At 43.3% G+C, this 17,572-nt stretch overlaps 2 protein-coding genes across 14 annotated transcripts in view; one reads left to right on the top strand and one right to left on the bottom strand.

Annotated features, from left to right (window-relative positions):
* The window catches only part of LOC311600411 (BEN domain-containing protein 5), a 1,156,253-nt gene that overhangs the window by 251,965 nt on the left and 886,716 nt on the right, over positions 1–17,572 (bottom strand). The window lies entirely within an intron of this gene.
* Positions 1–17,572, top strand: part of LOC311600418 (uncharacterized protein) — a 55,467-nt gene that overhangs the window by 21,870 nt on the left and 16,025 nt on the right. For 8 of the 9 annotated variants that reach the window (XR_014780236.1, XR_014780238.1, XR_014780239.1 and 5 more), the window contains one exon: positions 1,838–1,882. The exons of the other annotated variant lie outside the window; for it this stretch is intronic. Coding sequence is in view for 3 of the 8 variants with exons in the window: in XM_084787069.1 (XP_084643195.1) it covers positions 1,838–1,882 (45 nt within the window). In the remaining 5 variants the exon portion in view is untranslated. The remainder of the gene's footprint in view (positions 1–1,837; positions 1,883–17,572) is intronic. 9 annotated transcript variants of the gene reach the window in all.

Genomic DNA, 17,572 nt, shown 5'->3' with positions numbered 1-17,572 from the left:
CGAGACCATTTTAATGGACTGGGTACTAGAAAAGTCTCCCTACTATAGTTCCTCTAAACTCAAGGTCTTATTATGGAACAGCTTTGCAGTAAGAGTAGCCAAATAGCCATCTATTTTTTTTTTCAGAAAACCTCCCAGACCCCTTCTGGGCACTAGACCCCAGACTAGGGATGTAGAAAACAACAGAACAGGGTCCTTAGACTCAAAGCATTCGTGGCTCAGTTGGGAGAATGTCCCACATGTAGCGACAACACTAGGTTTAGAATGCTCTGGGGCTTTGTAAAGGGAAGTTCTCTTATAAATTGTACCTAGCAGGGTACCAAAGGGATTACTTCAGCTTATTTTAAAAAGATAAAACTGCATTCTGGTCTTTGTTATTGTAGTTTGCAGGACGGTATGTTACCATTTAGTATTACGGAGCATTTAAAGATGCATGATAGAATTTATAGACGTGTGGCAGAACCTTTGCCTTGGTGAATCTAAGCTGTGGTTCCAGACCCTTATGGGGATTTCCTCACCTGTAGACCAGGAATCATATTATTGCTTCTAATGATTTCAAAGCTGCAGAGCCTCTTGTTCTTCAGGTGGCATGAAAGGAAGAACACATTTCCTGGGACTGTGTTAGGAATCCAGTGTAGTGAGTGAAAAACAGGGACAGTGTACTGGGAGGTCAGCTCTCCCCTCTACCAGACATATATGGCTCTGTCCAAATTCCTTAACCACACTGAGCTTCAGTAACCTCCTTTGTCCAGCGAGGAAGATAGTACCTTGCCTAGCTGGTGAATGAGAGCCACTGGTCTCTGTCCTCCCGTCCCCATACCATATGGGCCCCTCCCTCATTCTGTTTCCCCATCTGTGAACAGGACATGATGGAGAGGCTCTGTGTAGCAAAAGAATGAAAGAATATTCTCTCAGGGCTGTTTAGCTTTGACATCCCATGCATAAAACAACAGCCAGATTGGACTATTGCTTAATTCTATCCAAACCGCCAGATAGGCATTTGAATAAGTAATCTAATATATACATTTTTATTCTATTCAATATTCAGGTCGTCTCCTGGTTGGAATGAGTATTCAGGATGATGATTGCTTAGAAACATACCATTCTAAATACGAATGAGAATATTTTTGCAATACTCATTTCAGCAAGGATGAGGAGGCACGAGATTAGGTTCTGCAAATAATCACATCTTTTACATCGTGGATGCTTATACACACACTTATTACATGCCTTTCTTCATAACCTTGGCAAATCCTTGAACCCCTGGAGGCCTGAGTATACTTCCTATTAAATCAAATCCTACATAAAGGTAGAAGAGGAAGGCAAAAGATGTGACCTCTCATCATCTGATAGAGGCCTGCCTACAACAGTCATTGCGGAAAGGTCTGGTTACCTTATACCCCAACAGGGACACAAAACTCACTGATACCAAAGCAGCTGATACCAATGGTATAGCTTTGACTAAGGTATGTGTGTGTGTGTGTGTGTGTGTGTGTGTGTGTGTGTGTGTGTGTGTGTACAGGCAGTGAGGGTACATGGTACTGCAATAGCCCTTTTTCTGGTGTTTCTACTACACCAATCCTGGCTCTGAATTCTGTTTCTTTTGCTTGCAGAAGTCAGGCAAGGCGGCACATGCAGTTAATTCCAGAACCAAAAAGGCTGATAATAGGATCAGAAATTCAAGGCCAGCCTAGGTTGCATACCAACAGCTTGTCTTTAAAAGAAAGGAGCCTTCAGGGAGTGAAGGCAAGATATCTACCCTTTCCAAGTTTTCCTTTTTCCTGCACAGAACTCTAAGCCTTTCCACCATTTTTTCTTTTCTTCCCCTGCTCAACAGAACTTCGGGGGACACCAAGAACAACAGTGATCTCAAGCTTTCCAGGTCAGTCATACTCTTCTCTGGCCTCTGTTGCTACTTGACATGAGGAAAGACACTTCTAACGTAGCAGAGGCACAGGAACTGTCTCTGAGGGAGTGTGCTTCTGCGATGACCAGTCCCAGCCACAGGCTGCCCTTCTCCCCTGCCTGGTCCCCAAGGAACAGCTATTCCTATAGAGTCAACACTCATATTTTCCTTATTTCCAGCCAAGTCACAGCTTTTAGATGTTCCCTGTGCAGATGTGCAGGATTCTTGCACACATCTGCATATCAGAGGGATAGGGGAAGTTGCTTGCCAAGAGACTCTGGCTCTGCAGGAGTCTCCATTGGCAAATCATGAATTGTGAACAGATTTCTCCCTATACTGTTTTTGCCAAAGAACTCAGCCAAAGGTTGGATTGGGCAGGGGTGCTGTGGATAGAGAACACTGCCGCATCTTAGCTCCTTGGGTACTTGGGAAAGTCATGGGGGCAGACAACTGCTGTCTGAGCACTGACAGAAAGGGAAGAAGAGGGTCATGAACTCAGTTACCCATTTATGTAAGAGTAGCCTCACACTGTGCTTATAGAGGGGTTGCTTTGTGCCAAGATGCTAATATTAAAGGAAAGGACCTGCTTCATGATCAAGGCTTGCCATTTTTAAAACCTGAGACCTTCTTTAGACAAACCCTTTGACTTCTTTTTGTATGATTTTTTGCATCTGCAGAGTGAAATGCCCAAACTGGGCTGGGAGCTTCCAGATAAGCTCCAGTAGGCCTTGTGGTGTGTGCTCAGTATCAGTTCCCCCTCAGCCCTCTGCTCACTCTTCTTTACTGGGGTCAGGCACTGTGAGAACTTTGAACACCTTCTTCTGTTATTATTTCTGGTTTGTAGTCAACTAAACTAAGTACTAAACTGAGATTTAGGCTATTCCCTAAGGCCACAGGTATATACATGAGCAGCCAGATCTTTCAGTCAGGATAAGAATGGGCCAGATTTGAACAGTTCTAAGAAAAATGAGGCCCAAGCTTGTATATGCATAGTTAGAAGAGAAAAGAAAATCAGATTTTGTTAAAAGAATCAGAGATCACAGCTGAGAGAATGTGCTGGGGCTTCAAATCTAGTGGATGAAGCATGTGAGAAAAAAAATCAGAGTAATGTGTAACACAGGAAATCAGGAAGGGTAGAAACCGAAGACAGCACAACCAGGAAGTCATCACAAACATCAAGGAGAGTGAGTACATCAGGGTTAGCTTCCACGTCTAGGTACTTTCCCTCACAAGAGCTGTAGAAAGATGTGGCTATTGATGTGAAGAGGCATGGTGGCAATTGAATGAGGGCTTGCACAGAAGGTTCTCTTTAGAAGACTGGTTCTTAACCTGCGGATTGCAATCCCTTTGGGGATCAAACAACCCTTCCACAGAGATCGCCTAAGATCATTGAAAAACACAGACATTACAGTAGCAAAATTACAGTTATGAAGTAGCAACAAAAATAATTTTATGGTTGGGGTCTCTACAATATGAGGTATTGTATTAAAGGATCATAGTGTTGTGGTGGTTGAGAACCACTGTTTTAGAAGGTCTGGAGCGTGGGTGATAATAAATTCACACAGAAAAAATCTGGAAATGATTCTTGAAAAAGAAACACATATTATCACTTTTATACTTTCAAAGTTGGGTTCAAGTTGTAGTCTAAGCTATGAAGGCCTATTGGAGTGAAGCCTTTTCAGTTTATTCATTTACAAGAACTTTAGAAATCGAAATTAACACAAAGGGACAGACACTAATCTTACATTAGGGGAAAGGGAAGATGACAGTTGGTATCTGGCTCTCATATATTTTCCTAGAGCAGCCTGTGAACCATGTTTGAGCTTCAAGAAAGGAGGCTGTTGGGAAAAGCTACTTCCAAAAGGACTATAACACTGTGATATAGGCTGAGGGAGATGAAGACCTGTCCCATTTTATACAGAAAGAGCTATGTTTTCGTGACTATAATTTTTATTCTGGTGGCTGGAAATAAATTGGTGGAGCCTTTGGTGTATTTTCGCCAGTGTCTGCTAGGAGCCCAAAGAAGGGTAGGGACACTCTCAGATATAGGAAGCAGGACCCCTCACAGGATGGGTTAAGCAAGAAAGATTCAACAGGATAGACACAATATAGAAGTGGATTACATCCTTGGGGAGATTGTGTGCTGTGTTACTTGTAGATATTCAGAAATACCTAAGTAAGCCTATGAGGAAGAATAGAGTCCTAGCATCAAATAGGGAGAAGTATATGAGGCAGCCAATCACAAGTGATTACTGTAAATGAGATCTCAGTAGTGCCCACGGGCTGTGGTATTCTAGAAAAATGTTGCATACACTTTACATACATGCCTTATCACTCCCAGAGGTCTGAGATAACTTCTGAAGATGGTATCCTTAATATTCTGTCATTTACTCCTTCCCTCACTGCTGGCCCCTTGTTGGTCAGTAAGCCCTCCTGTTTCATCTTTTCAAATTCACTTCTTTCTGACTCCTTGACTTTATTTGGGGCTTGTGAGTAATAGGGTCCACTTCTTCAGTAACTGAAGGTTATAGGAAAACCTGATTTATTCCTGATAGTGTGTTAATTGTAACAAATACAAGAAGCTGCGGGATGTACACTTTTAGTGATGTTATGCTCTGATATCACATAGCTGAAGATTGTTCGAAACCCCGTTGACGAATGAATGAACTCACAGTGCTCTCTGAGAACTCAGCCAGGATGGTCCCATGCTTACAGTGATTATGACATAGAAAGACAAATACACAGCACATGGCAAAGCACTCTTGACTCCCCCAACAGTTGACAAGCAGAAAGAACAAGACAGTTAATTCCTGGGAAGATATGACTCGGGCCATATTTTTACTGTATCCTCCGCTGGAAGATGGACACAGGGAAGGGGGGAGGGGATGAACATGGTCAGTGTCCGCTTTCAGAGACAGGTAGTAAGGAGTAAGAGAGGAGCACAGGCCTTAGTGTGCGCTAGCTTTAGGTTACAATCCTAGTTCTGCCATTTTTAATGTGTGACTTCTGTCAAGTCATTTCATCATTAAATCTCAAATTCTTCACATGAACAAAGGGGTGGTGGTGATTTATGGAGAGGATGGAATACTTCTGGGAATAAAACAGTTATTCAGTTAACAGAAGCTATTTTTTCTCAAATTTTCAGCTTTGTAAATGTTTATCAGTGTTCAACAGCTATGTCAACTTGCTGTGATAAGCTACGGAAATATTTGAGTTCACTGATCCCAGTAGCCTAGCCCACCTGTGCCAGCTAACACACAGGGCATGCAAGTTGCCTTCCCCAGGCTCCTCAGCTAACCAGTCCAGATCTGTTCCTCCTGTTCATCTCATTTGTTTCTCTTTTAAACTCCATGTCTCTAATTTGACCTTTGGAGATTCTAGTTTGGTAAAAGGCCCAGGCTTTCCCACATGCTGGCTGTCTGTAGTGCTTGGGTTTACTCCCTACATATGGAGCCAGACAGCAATACTTGTAACTGATCCTGCATGGAGGCTTCTCCCTCCCTTCCTCTTCTCCCGGCTCTAGTTCTCTGGAACATATCAAGAATAAACAAGAACACATGTGGTAGGAGCATTCCTTTCTGCCTGTGTTGCCAACAAATGAGGCACAGTAGGTGAAGGTCCTGTGCTGTGATCCTCAGCAGACTGGGGCAGTGACATGGGAGGTGGATCCTAGATGAAGAGAAACTCAAATTTCTCAGGCAAGACCAACGTGTGCCATTAGTCCAAGGAATAGGAATTGACTCCAAGACCATGTTGGCATACAACTTCCTTCTTTTCTTTCTCCTCCTCCTCTTCCTCCTCCTCATCCCTCTTCTTCACTGTGCTAGGGATAGAACCCAGGGTCTCACACATCCTAGGCAAGTGCTCTACCACCAAGTTATGCCTTCACCTACAGCAAACCATTTTTCTTGTAATTACCTGCAAAGAAAGCGATCCACAGTTCGCTCAGGTTCAGGTCTTTGAATCTAAGTTAAGAGTCTTCTTTGTGCTCCCAGCAGCTTTATTTGATCTTCTACAGTGGCTTCCTAATTCCTATGCTATGTTTTAGCCTTCGAGATCTAAGAGATCTGAATCTCATTCTGTGTAGACTTTCTAGGCTGCTTGGGTTGTTTCTCTTGTCCTTGAAAAATTTCCCAGTTTACCTTTTATGTTTTAGGGTGTTGTTTTTTTAACCTCTTGTCTAACTTTTTTTGATGTTTCTCATTCCAGCTTAAGGCACTTTCTTGATTCTGCCCCATCTCACATTCTCAGGCTTCTGACTGAGATTCGGTTTCTCCATTTGAGTGCTTTTGGGCGCTTATCTGGAAAAATGTACAGTCTTTTATATCACATAGAGCATTAGAGATGGAAAGGGCCCAACTTTATGGATTCCAGATTCTAGAGTGGTTAACACAGCAGTGTACAACACATGGTTATCTCTGATCACAGCCAAGCAGATATCAAAAAGGCCTGTGATTAAAAAAAAAAAGTCCCTCTTCAGCAAGCTCTCACATAGGAATTGGGTAACCGTGGGAGACAAGGAATGCTCTCACAGAAAGGCAAACTCAGACAGGCTTTTTTAGAAACCAAAGAATGGGATAAAACATAATAATTTTGAGTTCTCTAGTATGGATAAGGCCTTATATATGATACAATGCCTTTGGGCACATCATCATAAATGCAAGTACCTAGGAGATGAGTCAGGTGAGAAGGTACATTTTCTAAGGCCAAGAAACCCAGTGGAATCTACAAAGCTGGGGTTGGAGAAATATGTGAGGTCTTAACAACAGGAATAAATGCTGACATTAAAAGAGCGGATAAGGATGATTTTTAAATAGGCATGTTGGTGGTTGTGGGTCCTAAAAAATAGGGGAAGTAATTTAGGAGCCTCTACTTGTTTATAGCAAAAACTCTAGATCAGAACTGCCCTGTCCCCTAATTATACTGCACTGCCTGGACAAATTCAGCAATTTCTTAATTTACTCATCCATCAAATTCTCTCCGAGCTTTCTCTGTGCCAGACCTTGGAATAAACACAGGGGAAGCAGAATGACTTAGATAATATTTCTGATTTTTCTTTCCTGAGGGAGAGATATTTATGTAAATCCACAAAGTACCATGAGGGAGGGATACTAAGAGGGCTGTGGGAACACAAATTCACCTAACCTGGAATAAAAGCAGAGTGGAGTAGGGTGTGTACTGGGGAATGTTTATTATTATTATTATTATTATTATTATTATTATTATTATTATTATTATATTTACATCCCAGCATCCCAGTCATAGCCCATTCTTCTCCTCCCAGTCCCCCCTCCCTCTCTGTTTGTCCTCTCCTGCTCCCTTACTCCTCAAAGAAGTGGAGTCCCCTCTCACCTACTCCATTGTATCAAGTCACATCAGGACCGAGTGCATCCTCAGTATGCTTGGCTAGATAGCCCCATCAGAGAAAGTGATCAAAAGGCAGGCAACAGAATCCATGTCAGAATTCATCCCCATTCCCCTAGGACTAAGCTGCCCATCGGTTACATCTGTGTGCATCTAGGTCCAGCCCATGTATGGTCCTTGGTTGGAGCTTCAGTCTCCGCAGGCTCCCCTGGGCCCTGGTTAGTTAGCTGTATTGGTCTTCTTGTGGAACTCCTGTCCCGTCTGAGTCTTTCTATCCTCCCCCCCCCCCCACTCTTCCACAAATGCTCAACGTCACTAGTCATCAGGGAAATGCAAATCAAAATGACTAATCAAATGGCTAAGATCAAACATACAAGTGACAGCACGTGCTGGCAAAGATGTGGAGAAAGGGAAACGCCCCTCCATTGTGTGTGGGAGTATAAACTTGTACAACCACTCTGGAAATCAGCCTGGCACTTTTTTTTTTTTTTTTTTTTTTTTTTTAGAAAACTGGTAATAGCTCTACCTCAAGGCCCAGCTATAGCACTCCTGGGCATACACCCAAAAGATGCTCCAGGTGCTATTTTAATGGCGTTCCCTTTTTTTTTTCTTCAAATAGTCTGCTATATATTTGACCTCTTATCAATCATACCCGTCCCCACACACTTTCTTCTCTTGAACATACTAAGAATCTTAAATCGCAGAGATTCAATCAAAGAGGATAGATCACCGAGATAATGGCAGTAATGGCTGATATAGAGTACTGTGGCATTCTGGGAAGAACACTGACGGCAATCAGGTGGAACTAATATTGAATCTGTGCAGAGCTTGCTAGCTAGCTGAGTGTCTTTTAATAAATCACTCTGGTTTCCTCATCTATAAAAAACAAAGACAATAATTACTTCCAGAAAAGACTTTTGGTAGACATAAATTTTATTTACCACTTTAAATTAAGCCCCAGGATATTTTCATCTCTGTACCCCCAAGTTACCTATAGGGCATCTGGTGAACAATCAGTAGACAGCAACTGATAGCAGTTGGTAATATTTGCTGTAGAAAGAACAGTCAGCCAGAACAAGAAGAAAAGGAGAAAGATCATCTTCTCCGTTGCATCTAGACGGAGAGGGAGATGGGTTAAGAGTTCAAGGCACTTCTAATTATGCTAATGTTATTAGCTGCTAATCATCTGCCTGTTGCTATTCTCTCAGCTCAGAGCCAGATATACTCTTCCTGAAAGCAAGTTCTGGTTCTCTAAAGCATCTTTAATGTAATTAATATATTTCATTACCTTTGTTCTGGTGTTAGTGCCTCTAAAAAAAAGCATTGGCAGATTTGAGCAACTTACCAAGGAGCTGCATCATGTGGGGTGTGTGTGTGTGTGTGTGTGTGTGTGTGTGTGTGTGTGTGTGTGTGTGTGTGTGTGTGTGTTCACAAATGGAGGGGGGAAGGTATGAGGGAGAAAAAGAGACACAAAGAGTCAAGTGAGAAAGAAAAAGAGACCCAGAGAGGGGTTTATGAGAGAAACAGACACAACATAAGCACAGTAAAAGATGTAGCCAGTTCTACTGATTCATAGAATTTTCTAGAGGCAGTTAGAGTTAAATTCTTGTGTCAGCTTATTAATGATTGGATAAGAGGAAGTCTGTGTTTAGTTGGAAAAAGAAATCCACCTCTGTATGGCCATCCTTTGGGTGGGCAGTTAAGATTTAAATATTTTGATCAAATTTAGACCCATTCCTTTATGATAAAATAGCCAGATTTCACTTCGCCAAGACAACCTAAAAAACTATGAAGGACATTTGTAGGAACGAGTTAAAGATTAAGTGTCTCTTGCATGGGGTGCTGGAGGTTGAAATATCTTTAACCAGATGGCCACTCAGGCAAGAAACTGGTTATGCACCAGAAGAACGCAAGGAAAAGTGTCCCCGTGACCCCAGAGGTCACAGGTTGGCGTTTATTCTCAGACTGTAAAAGCGCCTCCTTCTCATCGTCCAGAATCAGTGTGCTCGAACCTCTGGCCCCAGGGAACTTGTGTAGGGGTCGCTGGGAGATGCTTCTTCTTGCGTATGAACGTTTTACTCAACAATCATGAATGTATCAGCTGTGTGCCCAGCACAGAGATTAGTATGGCCCAGCTTTGTATATCAAGTTTCCTTCCACAAGGCAATGAGGGGAAAAGACAACAGAGCATCGTATATGTGCTCTGATGAGCTACTGTGCTTGTGTCTGTCCAAAAGAGGAGATTGGAGGGTGACCTCACAGGTAGACAGAATGCACAAACAATGGCAAGACAATGAATGTGAGGGAAGTCAAGACTGAGGGGCCAACGTGTGCAAAGGCCAGGGAATATGAGAGAACTTAGTCTACTCTAGGAACTGCAGGGTACTTGAGAATAGTGTGAGCACAGAGGAGTCACAAAAGTGAGGGAGGGAAAGAGGTTGGGTAGATGGTTGTTCTGGTGCTTTATAAACACCACAGGCCAGCACACCTCTCTTACATTTGACACGTTGGCATGCTGCTAATCCCTGCTTCTAGAGATATGTCATCATCAAAGTAGTGTTCTCTTAAGTGTAGGCTTTTAGCCTGCTGTCTTCACTAGCCTCTAGATTAAATGAAACGATGCATATAAAGAACTTCAAATACTCTACTCCCTCCACGGAGTCAAAAGACCTGACCTGCCTCCCAGCTTTGCCACTTAAAACTTTACTGTGATCTTAGACATACCTAATTACCTTGAGATTTAGGCTCTTCATAGCTCTAGTGGGCATAATTATGGAAAAGGTTAAAGGATAGAATCTTCTGTCATTGTATTTATAAAATGAAGCATGCTGCCTAAGTGAAAGGGGAGACCTGGACTTCCACACGTTTGCATGTGTCTGGAATAACTTGTTCCCACACCCACACTGATGGGCTCAGGTTCTCCCAATAGCTCTGGTCAGCTCAGGTGACCACACAGGGGGCTGGCTCTGATTTTCTATCTGTCTAGCTCCACCTCCCTTAGTAGCTCAACAACCAGAAGGCCAGCCTGGTGCTGCATGAGCGTCTCCCCTCCACTTCCTGTGATAGCAAGAATGTAGAGCATTGAACCCAGGAACAATTTCAACCCGTGTCCGTTCTCAGTGTGCGTTTATGTGCAAGGAGTCCTTGGTGAAGCAGGTCCATTTGGGCTGAGTAGTAGAACCCATCAATAGGCAAAAGAATAAGAACTAACAGTCTCCTCAGAGCCTTGGTGACTCTTTTTTTAATTATTAAAAGTTAACATGCAGCATAATTGGTTTTCTATTGACATTTTCATATGCGTAAGCCATTATACGTTGTTCATCCTCATCCTCCACTGTCCTTCTCCATCCTCTCCCTCCCCCAATTAGTCTCCATTTCTGCTTTCACGGCACATGTATTCCAATACCTTTCCTTACTCCACTTCCCTTTGTGTCTCTTAGTCTCTTCTCATAGTGCCTTTCTACTTTTTTTTTTGTCCTAAAGGTGTGTATGTGCATGAACACACATATGTATAAATTGAGATCTAGATTCCACATGTGAGAGAACATGTGATATTTGTTTTTTTCTGAGTCTGCCTTACTTCACATAATGTATGATATCAACCATTAAAGAAGAATGAAGTCATGACATGTGCAGAAAATGGATGGAGCTCAAGATCATTATGCTAAGTGAAATAAGTTTTGATGACTTATTAAGCACCTGAGATCCTGTAGCCACAACCAGGGACATTCTGGGGTTTGGGCCAAATTCATATCTGAGAGGAATTTGGAAAGGCCACCATCCTTCAGAAGCAAATGATTTCACCAGCTCTATCTTCCAGCTGTGCAAATTGGTTAATTACAAAGGCTATAATTTGCAATCAATATTATCTCCTTGGCATCTACTTCACCAAAGGCAAATATTTATGCCCACATTTGAAAAGGGGCACATTGTCCTAATTAGGAGCCACACATGGAACACTGAGTTAAGTGATTCTGAGGGCACTGATGCCAGGTTTTGCTCTTTTGGTCTGGATGATTTAGGAGAGAAAACAAGCAGATGTTAAATCGAGGCAAGGCCCTGATTTTCACAAAAGCAACTACAGGCACTGAGCTCAAGAAACAAAATCAAAACAGAGAAATGCTTTATGGAGAATGGTGGCTGGCATAATCATTTTCATAATGGTAAAATATGTTCAGTTAAATATTCAATAGAAAGAAAGTTAAATAAGTTATTATTTAGTTGCTATGGCATTACATATTAATATGAGTTAATACATATTAATTCAACATTTTCCTTAAAATATGCCTACAAAGAATCCTGGAAGAAACCATCATTATGGCAATGATGGTTTCTTTCAGCATTTCACCCTGACCCAAAGTACTTGGGGATCAAACTTGGGGCCTTAGGTGGACAATGTAAACACTTTACTCCTGAGATACCCCTAGCTTTTCCTATTTTTTCTTTTTTGTAAATGAATGTGCTTAATTTTACAAATAAAAGTTATCCAAAAGGCCAGTAGGAGAAATGACTGGCCATCCCAGCAACTTTACAGAATCACTATCGTATGCCCATAGGAAGGAAGCCAAGTTTGAATGGTTGTTCATTTTCACTCAGTGAGGAGGGAGGCTTTAAGAATGAATATGATGACAATCCCCACTGGGAAGCTTGTCTTTGCCATTGATGAAGTTTCTAGACGGCTCTGTGAACAAACCTGGGAGAGCAGCCTAGAACAGGCTCCTGAATTGGTGGGAGTGCTCACCGAGTGCTTCCTGGAGGAGGAAGCATTCAAAGTGAAGATTGATGAGGGGGCAGATAATCAGAGAAAGCATCCTGGGTAAAGGACGCAGGACAAAAGGATACAGAGGAGTGAAAGACCCGCCACTTTCAGAGAGTAACTAGTGCGCCACTGTGAATGAAAAGCAGGTGCGTAGAAACGAGTGAAAAGAGGTTCTTAGTCTAGGCTCTGAAGAGCTTTGAATGCCACTTGAAAGCAGCCCTCCTCTAAGCACGGCTGGAGAACTTGGGGTTTATCCCGATGGTGAGAAGGAGCCCTTGACAGTATTAAACGAGAAGCGAAAGGTGGCTGGAGTCACTTGCTGGGACAGTCTCTCTTGCTACACTTGAAGGCTAGAGCTTGATTTGGTGATGACCTGAGGACAATAAGGACAGAGATGGCAAATGAGCCCACATTGGAGACTACGGCAGGAAGTCTAGTAAAGATGAAAATTATAAACCATGGAATGCCAGATTTATAAGAGCACCCGGAAATCTTCCAGCCTAGTTCCCAGATGAAGGGCAAACTCCAGAAGAGAAAAGGTTTGTAGTTTACAGAGTCCTAAGGTTCTGATCTCTGTGTCTCTGTGTCTCTGTGTCCTGGCTAGTTTTTTTGTTTTTGTTTTTGTTTTTGTTTTTTGGTCAGCTTAACACAGGAGGACAGAGTTATCTGAAAGGAAGACGCCTCAACTGAAAAAATGCCTCCATTAGATCTGGCTGTAAGGCATTTTCTTCCTTAGTGATTGATGAGGGATGACCCACGTCCATTGTGGGTGGTGCTACCCCTACCTGGGCTGATGGTCCTGCCTTCTATAAGAAAGCAGGAGGAGCTAGCCATGATGAACAAGTCAGTTAGCAACACTCCTCCATGGTCTCTGTATCAGCTCTTGTCTCCAGGTTCCTTCCCTATTTGAGTTCTTGTCCTGACTGCCTTCTGTGGCGAACAGTGACTCAGAAGCATAAGCCAAACAAACCCGTTCTTCCCCCCAAGTACTTTGGTTATGATGTTTCCTCACAGTAATAGGCACCATGAAAGGCTCATATACTGGAACTTAGCCTGTCACTCATAGTATTTTTATTCTCCTAGGTATTCTTTTTTCCCCCTGAAACACCAAGCAAGGGCCATCCAGCTCCTAAGTATTCTTGCCAGCACACTGTCCTGCTTGCGCTCACACACTGCAACTGCCAGGTATATCACCAGCTACAAAAGCCGATGTCTGGATGGAGGTGTTTCTACTGAGCTACAGTTCTACTGCCCAAATACGGTCCTTCCCCAGGAGGCCACACACAGTCAGGCTGCTTCCCACCACTGCCCCCATTATCCAAAAAGCCCAGAACATACTGCCAAATAATTAACCAGCATCCCCTGCTGGTTCTCTTATGCCTGTCATCTCCTTCAGTATTCCAAAAGCAAGCCAGCCATTCGTGACTGGAGACAAAGGAGACAAAGCCGACACAAGAATCTTCTCATCTCCAGCTTCAGCATCTTCTGACTCATGTGTACTGTGGTCCTGCAGACCTTCTGAGCTCCAGGGGCTTCCTTAGAGAGCATTCCAGTTTAAAGTTTGGAGACGTGAACTGAATGCTAGGCTACACGGACACCTACAACTGGTGTCCAGGGGTCAATGTTCCATGTGAAAATTTTATTTATCAAGTTGGCTGGGCCATAGAATGTCCAAATATTTGGTTAAACATATTCTGGAAAATACTATAATGGTGTTTTAGTTTGAGTTGAACATTCAAATTGATGAACTGAGTGATGCAGATTGACTTCTATACTGTAGATGAGCCTCAACCAGTCATCTGAAGGCCTTGAATATAATAAATGGTTGAGTAAGATTGTCTTGGTGTAGGGCTCGGTGGTACATTCCTTTAATTCTGGAACTCAGGATGTGGAGGCAGGAGGATCTCTGTGATAATGCCAGTCTGTTCTACAAACCAAGCTCAGGCCAACAAGGCATACATAGTGAGACCTTGTTTTGATCCGCCCCCCCACCTTTGGCCTAGTAGTCTTTGAATTGGGACACTCACTTTTCCCTGCTTTTATATTTGCAACGAAATTGCAGCTTTTCCTTCTTGAACATGCCAGCCTTCACACTGGAAACATACCATGGGCTTTTCTAAATCCCACACCTTAGGACTCAGACTAGGGCTATATTCTTGGACTTTATGTACTTCATCTTACCAACTGTAAATGGGAGGACTTACTGGCCTCAATTGCAGCCAGTTTTCTCTCTCTCTCTCTCTCTCTCTCTCTCTCTCTCTCTCTCTCTCTCTCTCTCTCTCTCTCTCTCTCTCCACTTCTCACCCCCACACAAACATCACAAACACACACATACATACATACCACACATACACATACACACACACACACACACACACACACACACACACACACACACACACGTTGGTTCCTTTATCTGCAGAGCCATTACCTAACCCTCATTGCTCTTATAATCAATGTGGGAGAGCTAAGACGTAAACCTGGGTATGGTGACTGCAGCTTAGGGTTTTTCACTCCACCACATTGCACCAAAGTATACCAACAAAGACGTGAAATAAATAAAATTCTTCCAAGAGGGGTGAAAGCTTGGTTTCTGAATGCTCATAACATAGTTTATATATTAATACAGCAAAGATTGTTGTCCACTTATTAGTATATTTTTTTCAGGAGGTGCAGTCGGGAAACAAACAAGCCCAAATATGAAGTTTTGCTTTCCCTTTACCATCTATCACTGCTGGTTTCCTCTGTTGTACCTAACGCTACTCAGTAGTCCAGAACATAGTGCCAAATAATTAACCAGCATCCCCTGCTAAGTAAGCCAGCTCTACCCAGAGACCAATGTGCAATTCAATGTTGGCTGGACTCCAGCACCGGGCAAGAGTGAGTTGTGGCAATCAGAGGACGGCTCTGGTGATTTGAAGGCACAGGTCCTCGCCAGCTTCCTTGATTCTTTCCTCCTTTCTCTGAGGCTTCGGCTTTCCATCTAGCTGCCCTGTTGGACATTGCATTTACTCCTTATTTTCTGTCTCTTATGCTCCCATTTCCCAGCAGCTCCAGTGACTGCTGCTCTAGGCAGAGCTTGCTGCTCCAGTCTTGGTGCTTGAACAGCCGAGGGCACACTTTGCACCTGACCGTGACTATTGCCGTGTAGTTCTTCACTTCCTGAGATCCGTTTGCACTTTCCCTAGGTTAGCCATCAAATTTGATTCTTATGTTTTTCAGTGCTTACCACAAAATATGGAACAGGCACTGAAGAATGGATAAAGCATGACGTAACTGAATTACTGGATAATTGATTCCTAATTTGAATTTCAGGTCTGTTTACTTCACGTCTGAATCAAGACACCATTGCTGGTATCTTTAGAGAGGAATATCGTTATCATTGCTAGGGATATATACAAGTAAGAGAATGGCGGAATGGAATGGCTCTGTGTGTGTGTGTGTGTGTGTGAGTGTGTGTGTGTGTGTGTGTGTGTGTGTGAGAGTGTGTGTGTGTGTGTGTGAGTGTGAGTGTGTGTGTGAGTGTGTGTGTGTGCGTGTGTGTGTGTGTGAGAGAGAGAGACACACAGAGAGAGACACAGAGAGAGACAGAGAGACAGAGAGACACAGAAAGAGACAGACAGACAGAGACAGACAGAGACAGAGACAGAGAGACAGACAGAGAGTCAGGGAGAGAGAGATTAGAATCCCTCTAAAAATCATGTTTTATTGAATCCCAATCTCTTGCTTCTTTCCCTTATCTTTTTTCTCTCTCCTTTCTCCTTCTCTCCTTTTGTCTTTCCTTTATGTCCCTTTATTCTCATAAGACAAGGGTTTTGTATAATTACCTTTCAATTAAGGGTCGTATGAGGTTTTCATCCCTGAGGATAAAATGAAAGAAAGTCGATCCTGATTTCCTTCAAAGAGCTCACCTGGGGTAGTCAGATATAATGGCAATGGTCACAACTCAACGTGCTAAGATCTGGGAAGCAGAGCCCCAGAGAACCAGAACTAGATAAGCATAGAAGAAGTGCATTTGCCATGGCCCATGTGCTCAGAGCCGACTACCTCCAGGAGGTAATCTTCCATATATAGGAGGCAGCTAGCTACAGACTGTTCTAGTCACAGGAATAGATAGTTAGCAAGAGCGGAAATAAGAGAATAGAGGGGTAATGTACGCAGTGTAGCAAGCATTGAAGCGAAGAGTGGTAGATGATATGGTGTTTGGGTGAATGTTAACAGAGAAGACAGCTGAGCAGCCAGGGAGCAGCTATAAAGGACTAAATGAGCCATATGGAGCTACTGGCCTTTATATACTGAGAGCTGGTGGGGAGACTGCCTAGGGGAGACACAGGCCCAGATTTGATTCACAGATGAGTGAAGTGGGAGCCCAACGAGAGGAGGCTGACTGGGGGAAAGGGGCTCTAAGCTTCTGCCTTGGGATGAAAGGTAATGGTCAGAAAGTATCATGGCAAAGAAGGACTGGCTGTTGCTTTCACAGCTGAGAGGCTTTTAGGGGGAAGGAAGTCAGTGTCCTCTGTGCTCCAGGAAAGTTCTGGAAATCTCAACATGCTGTTCTTTGTGTTGAGTGCAGCTTAAGGATGAATGTGTGGATGGCCTGGGATCATAGCTCTGCTACCCAACACCTTGGTAAACCTGGCAAACCTGGCGACATTCTCTTAACCTCATGGAGCCTCCGTTTCTCCACTGATAAGGTTAGAGCTGTCATTCTGACTCTAGGATGTTGCTGCATGGGTTTATGAGAAGATGTCCATCAGGGGCCCTGCACGTGTTTGGCACCAGGGTGATGCACGTTAGGCCCTTCATGACTTTGGATATGAACACCGAAATGGGGTGAGAAGCATGCTGGCAGACAGAGCATGGAAGGAGGAGGGAAACAAGAATAATTTCATCTTCGAACACAAACAATTCCATTCGCTTCCTATTTTGGGAATTACTGCGGAGGCCAGGAGGAAAAGAAGGGTTCCCATTTTAGCGCAACCCGCCTTCTCACTGGGTCTGCAACTTCCAGTACTCTAAGCAGCCTTGGATCAGCTTTATAGAAGACTCGAGTCCTGAACTAGCTCAACAGATATTTGAGTTCTCCTTCCACGGTCCATTTCAGCCTCACAGCAGCTTGAGATGTAATAACTTACTGCACTGTTATTTCTTTGCCCTTATTTGATTTATCCCCACACTTGGGTAATGTTTGTCCCCTTCCTTGTGAATGGGCTGCTATTTTATGATGGTCTATATTCTCAAAAGCAGTGCTTTGAACAGAGTGGGCACTTCAGTCACTGGTTGACAGTGGAATAACCAGAAACCAAGGGGAAGAGGGGGTATAGGAAATGACACAGATGTGGTGAAGCACGGCATTTATCCAGGACTAGGTGCAAAGCTGAACGTATCTGAGGTGGAAAAATTAGTTCATGTCCCTGCATGCCCTGAGGGGGACATTGGATAGTCTCCTGAGGACAGTGGAGTGTCACTGAAAGGGGTTAAAAGTGGAGGTAACTGGGCCGGAAGACTTAGAGAGGAGAAGCAGAGAGCCTTGACTCTGCTCA

The sequence above is a fragment of the Acomys minous genome (genome assembly GCF_964271855.1).
Source record: "Acomys minous genome assembly, chromosome: 6".
Classification (NCBI taxonomy): Eukaryota; Metazoa; Chordata; class Mammalia; order Rodentia; family Muridae; genus Acomys; species Acomys minous.
The sequence above is the reverse complement of the archived record's forward strand: the minus strand, read 5'-3'. Positions and strand labels throughout refer to the sequence as shown.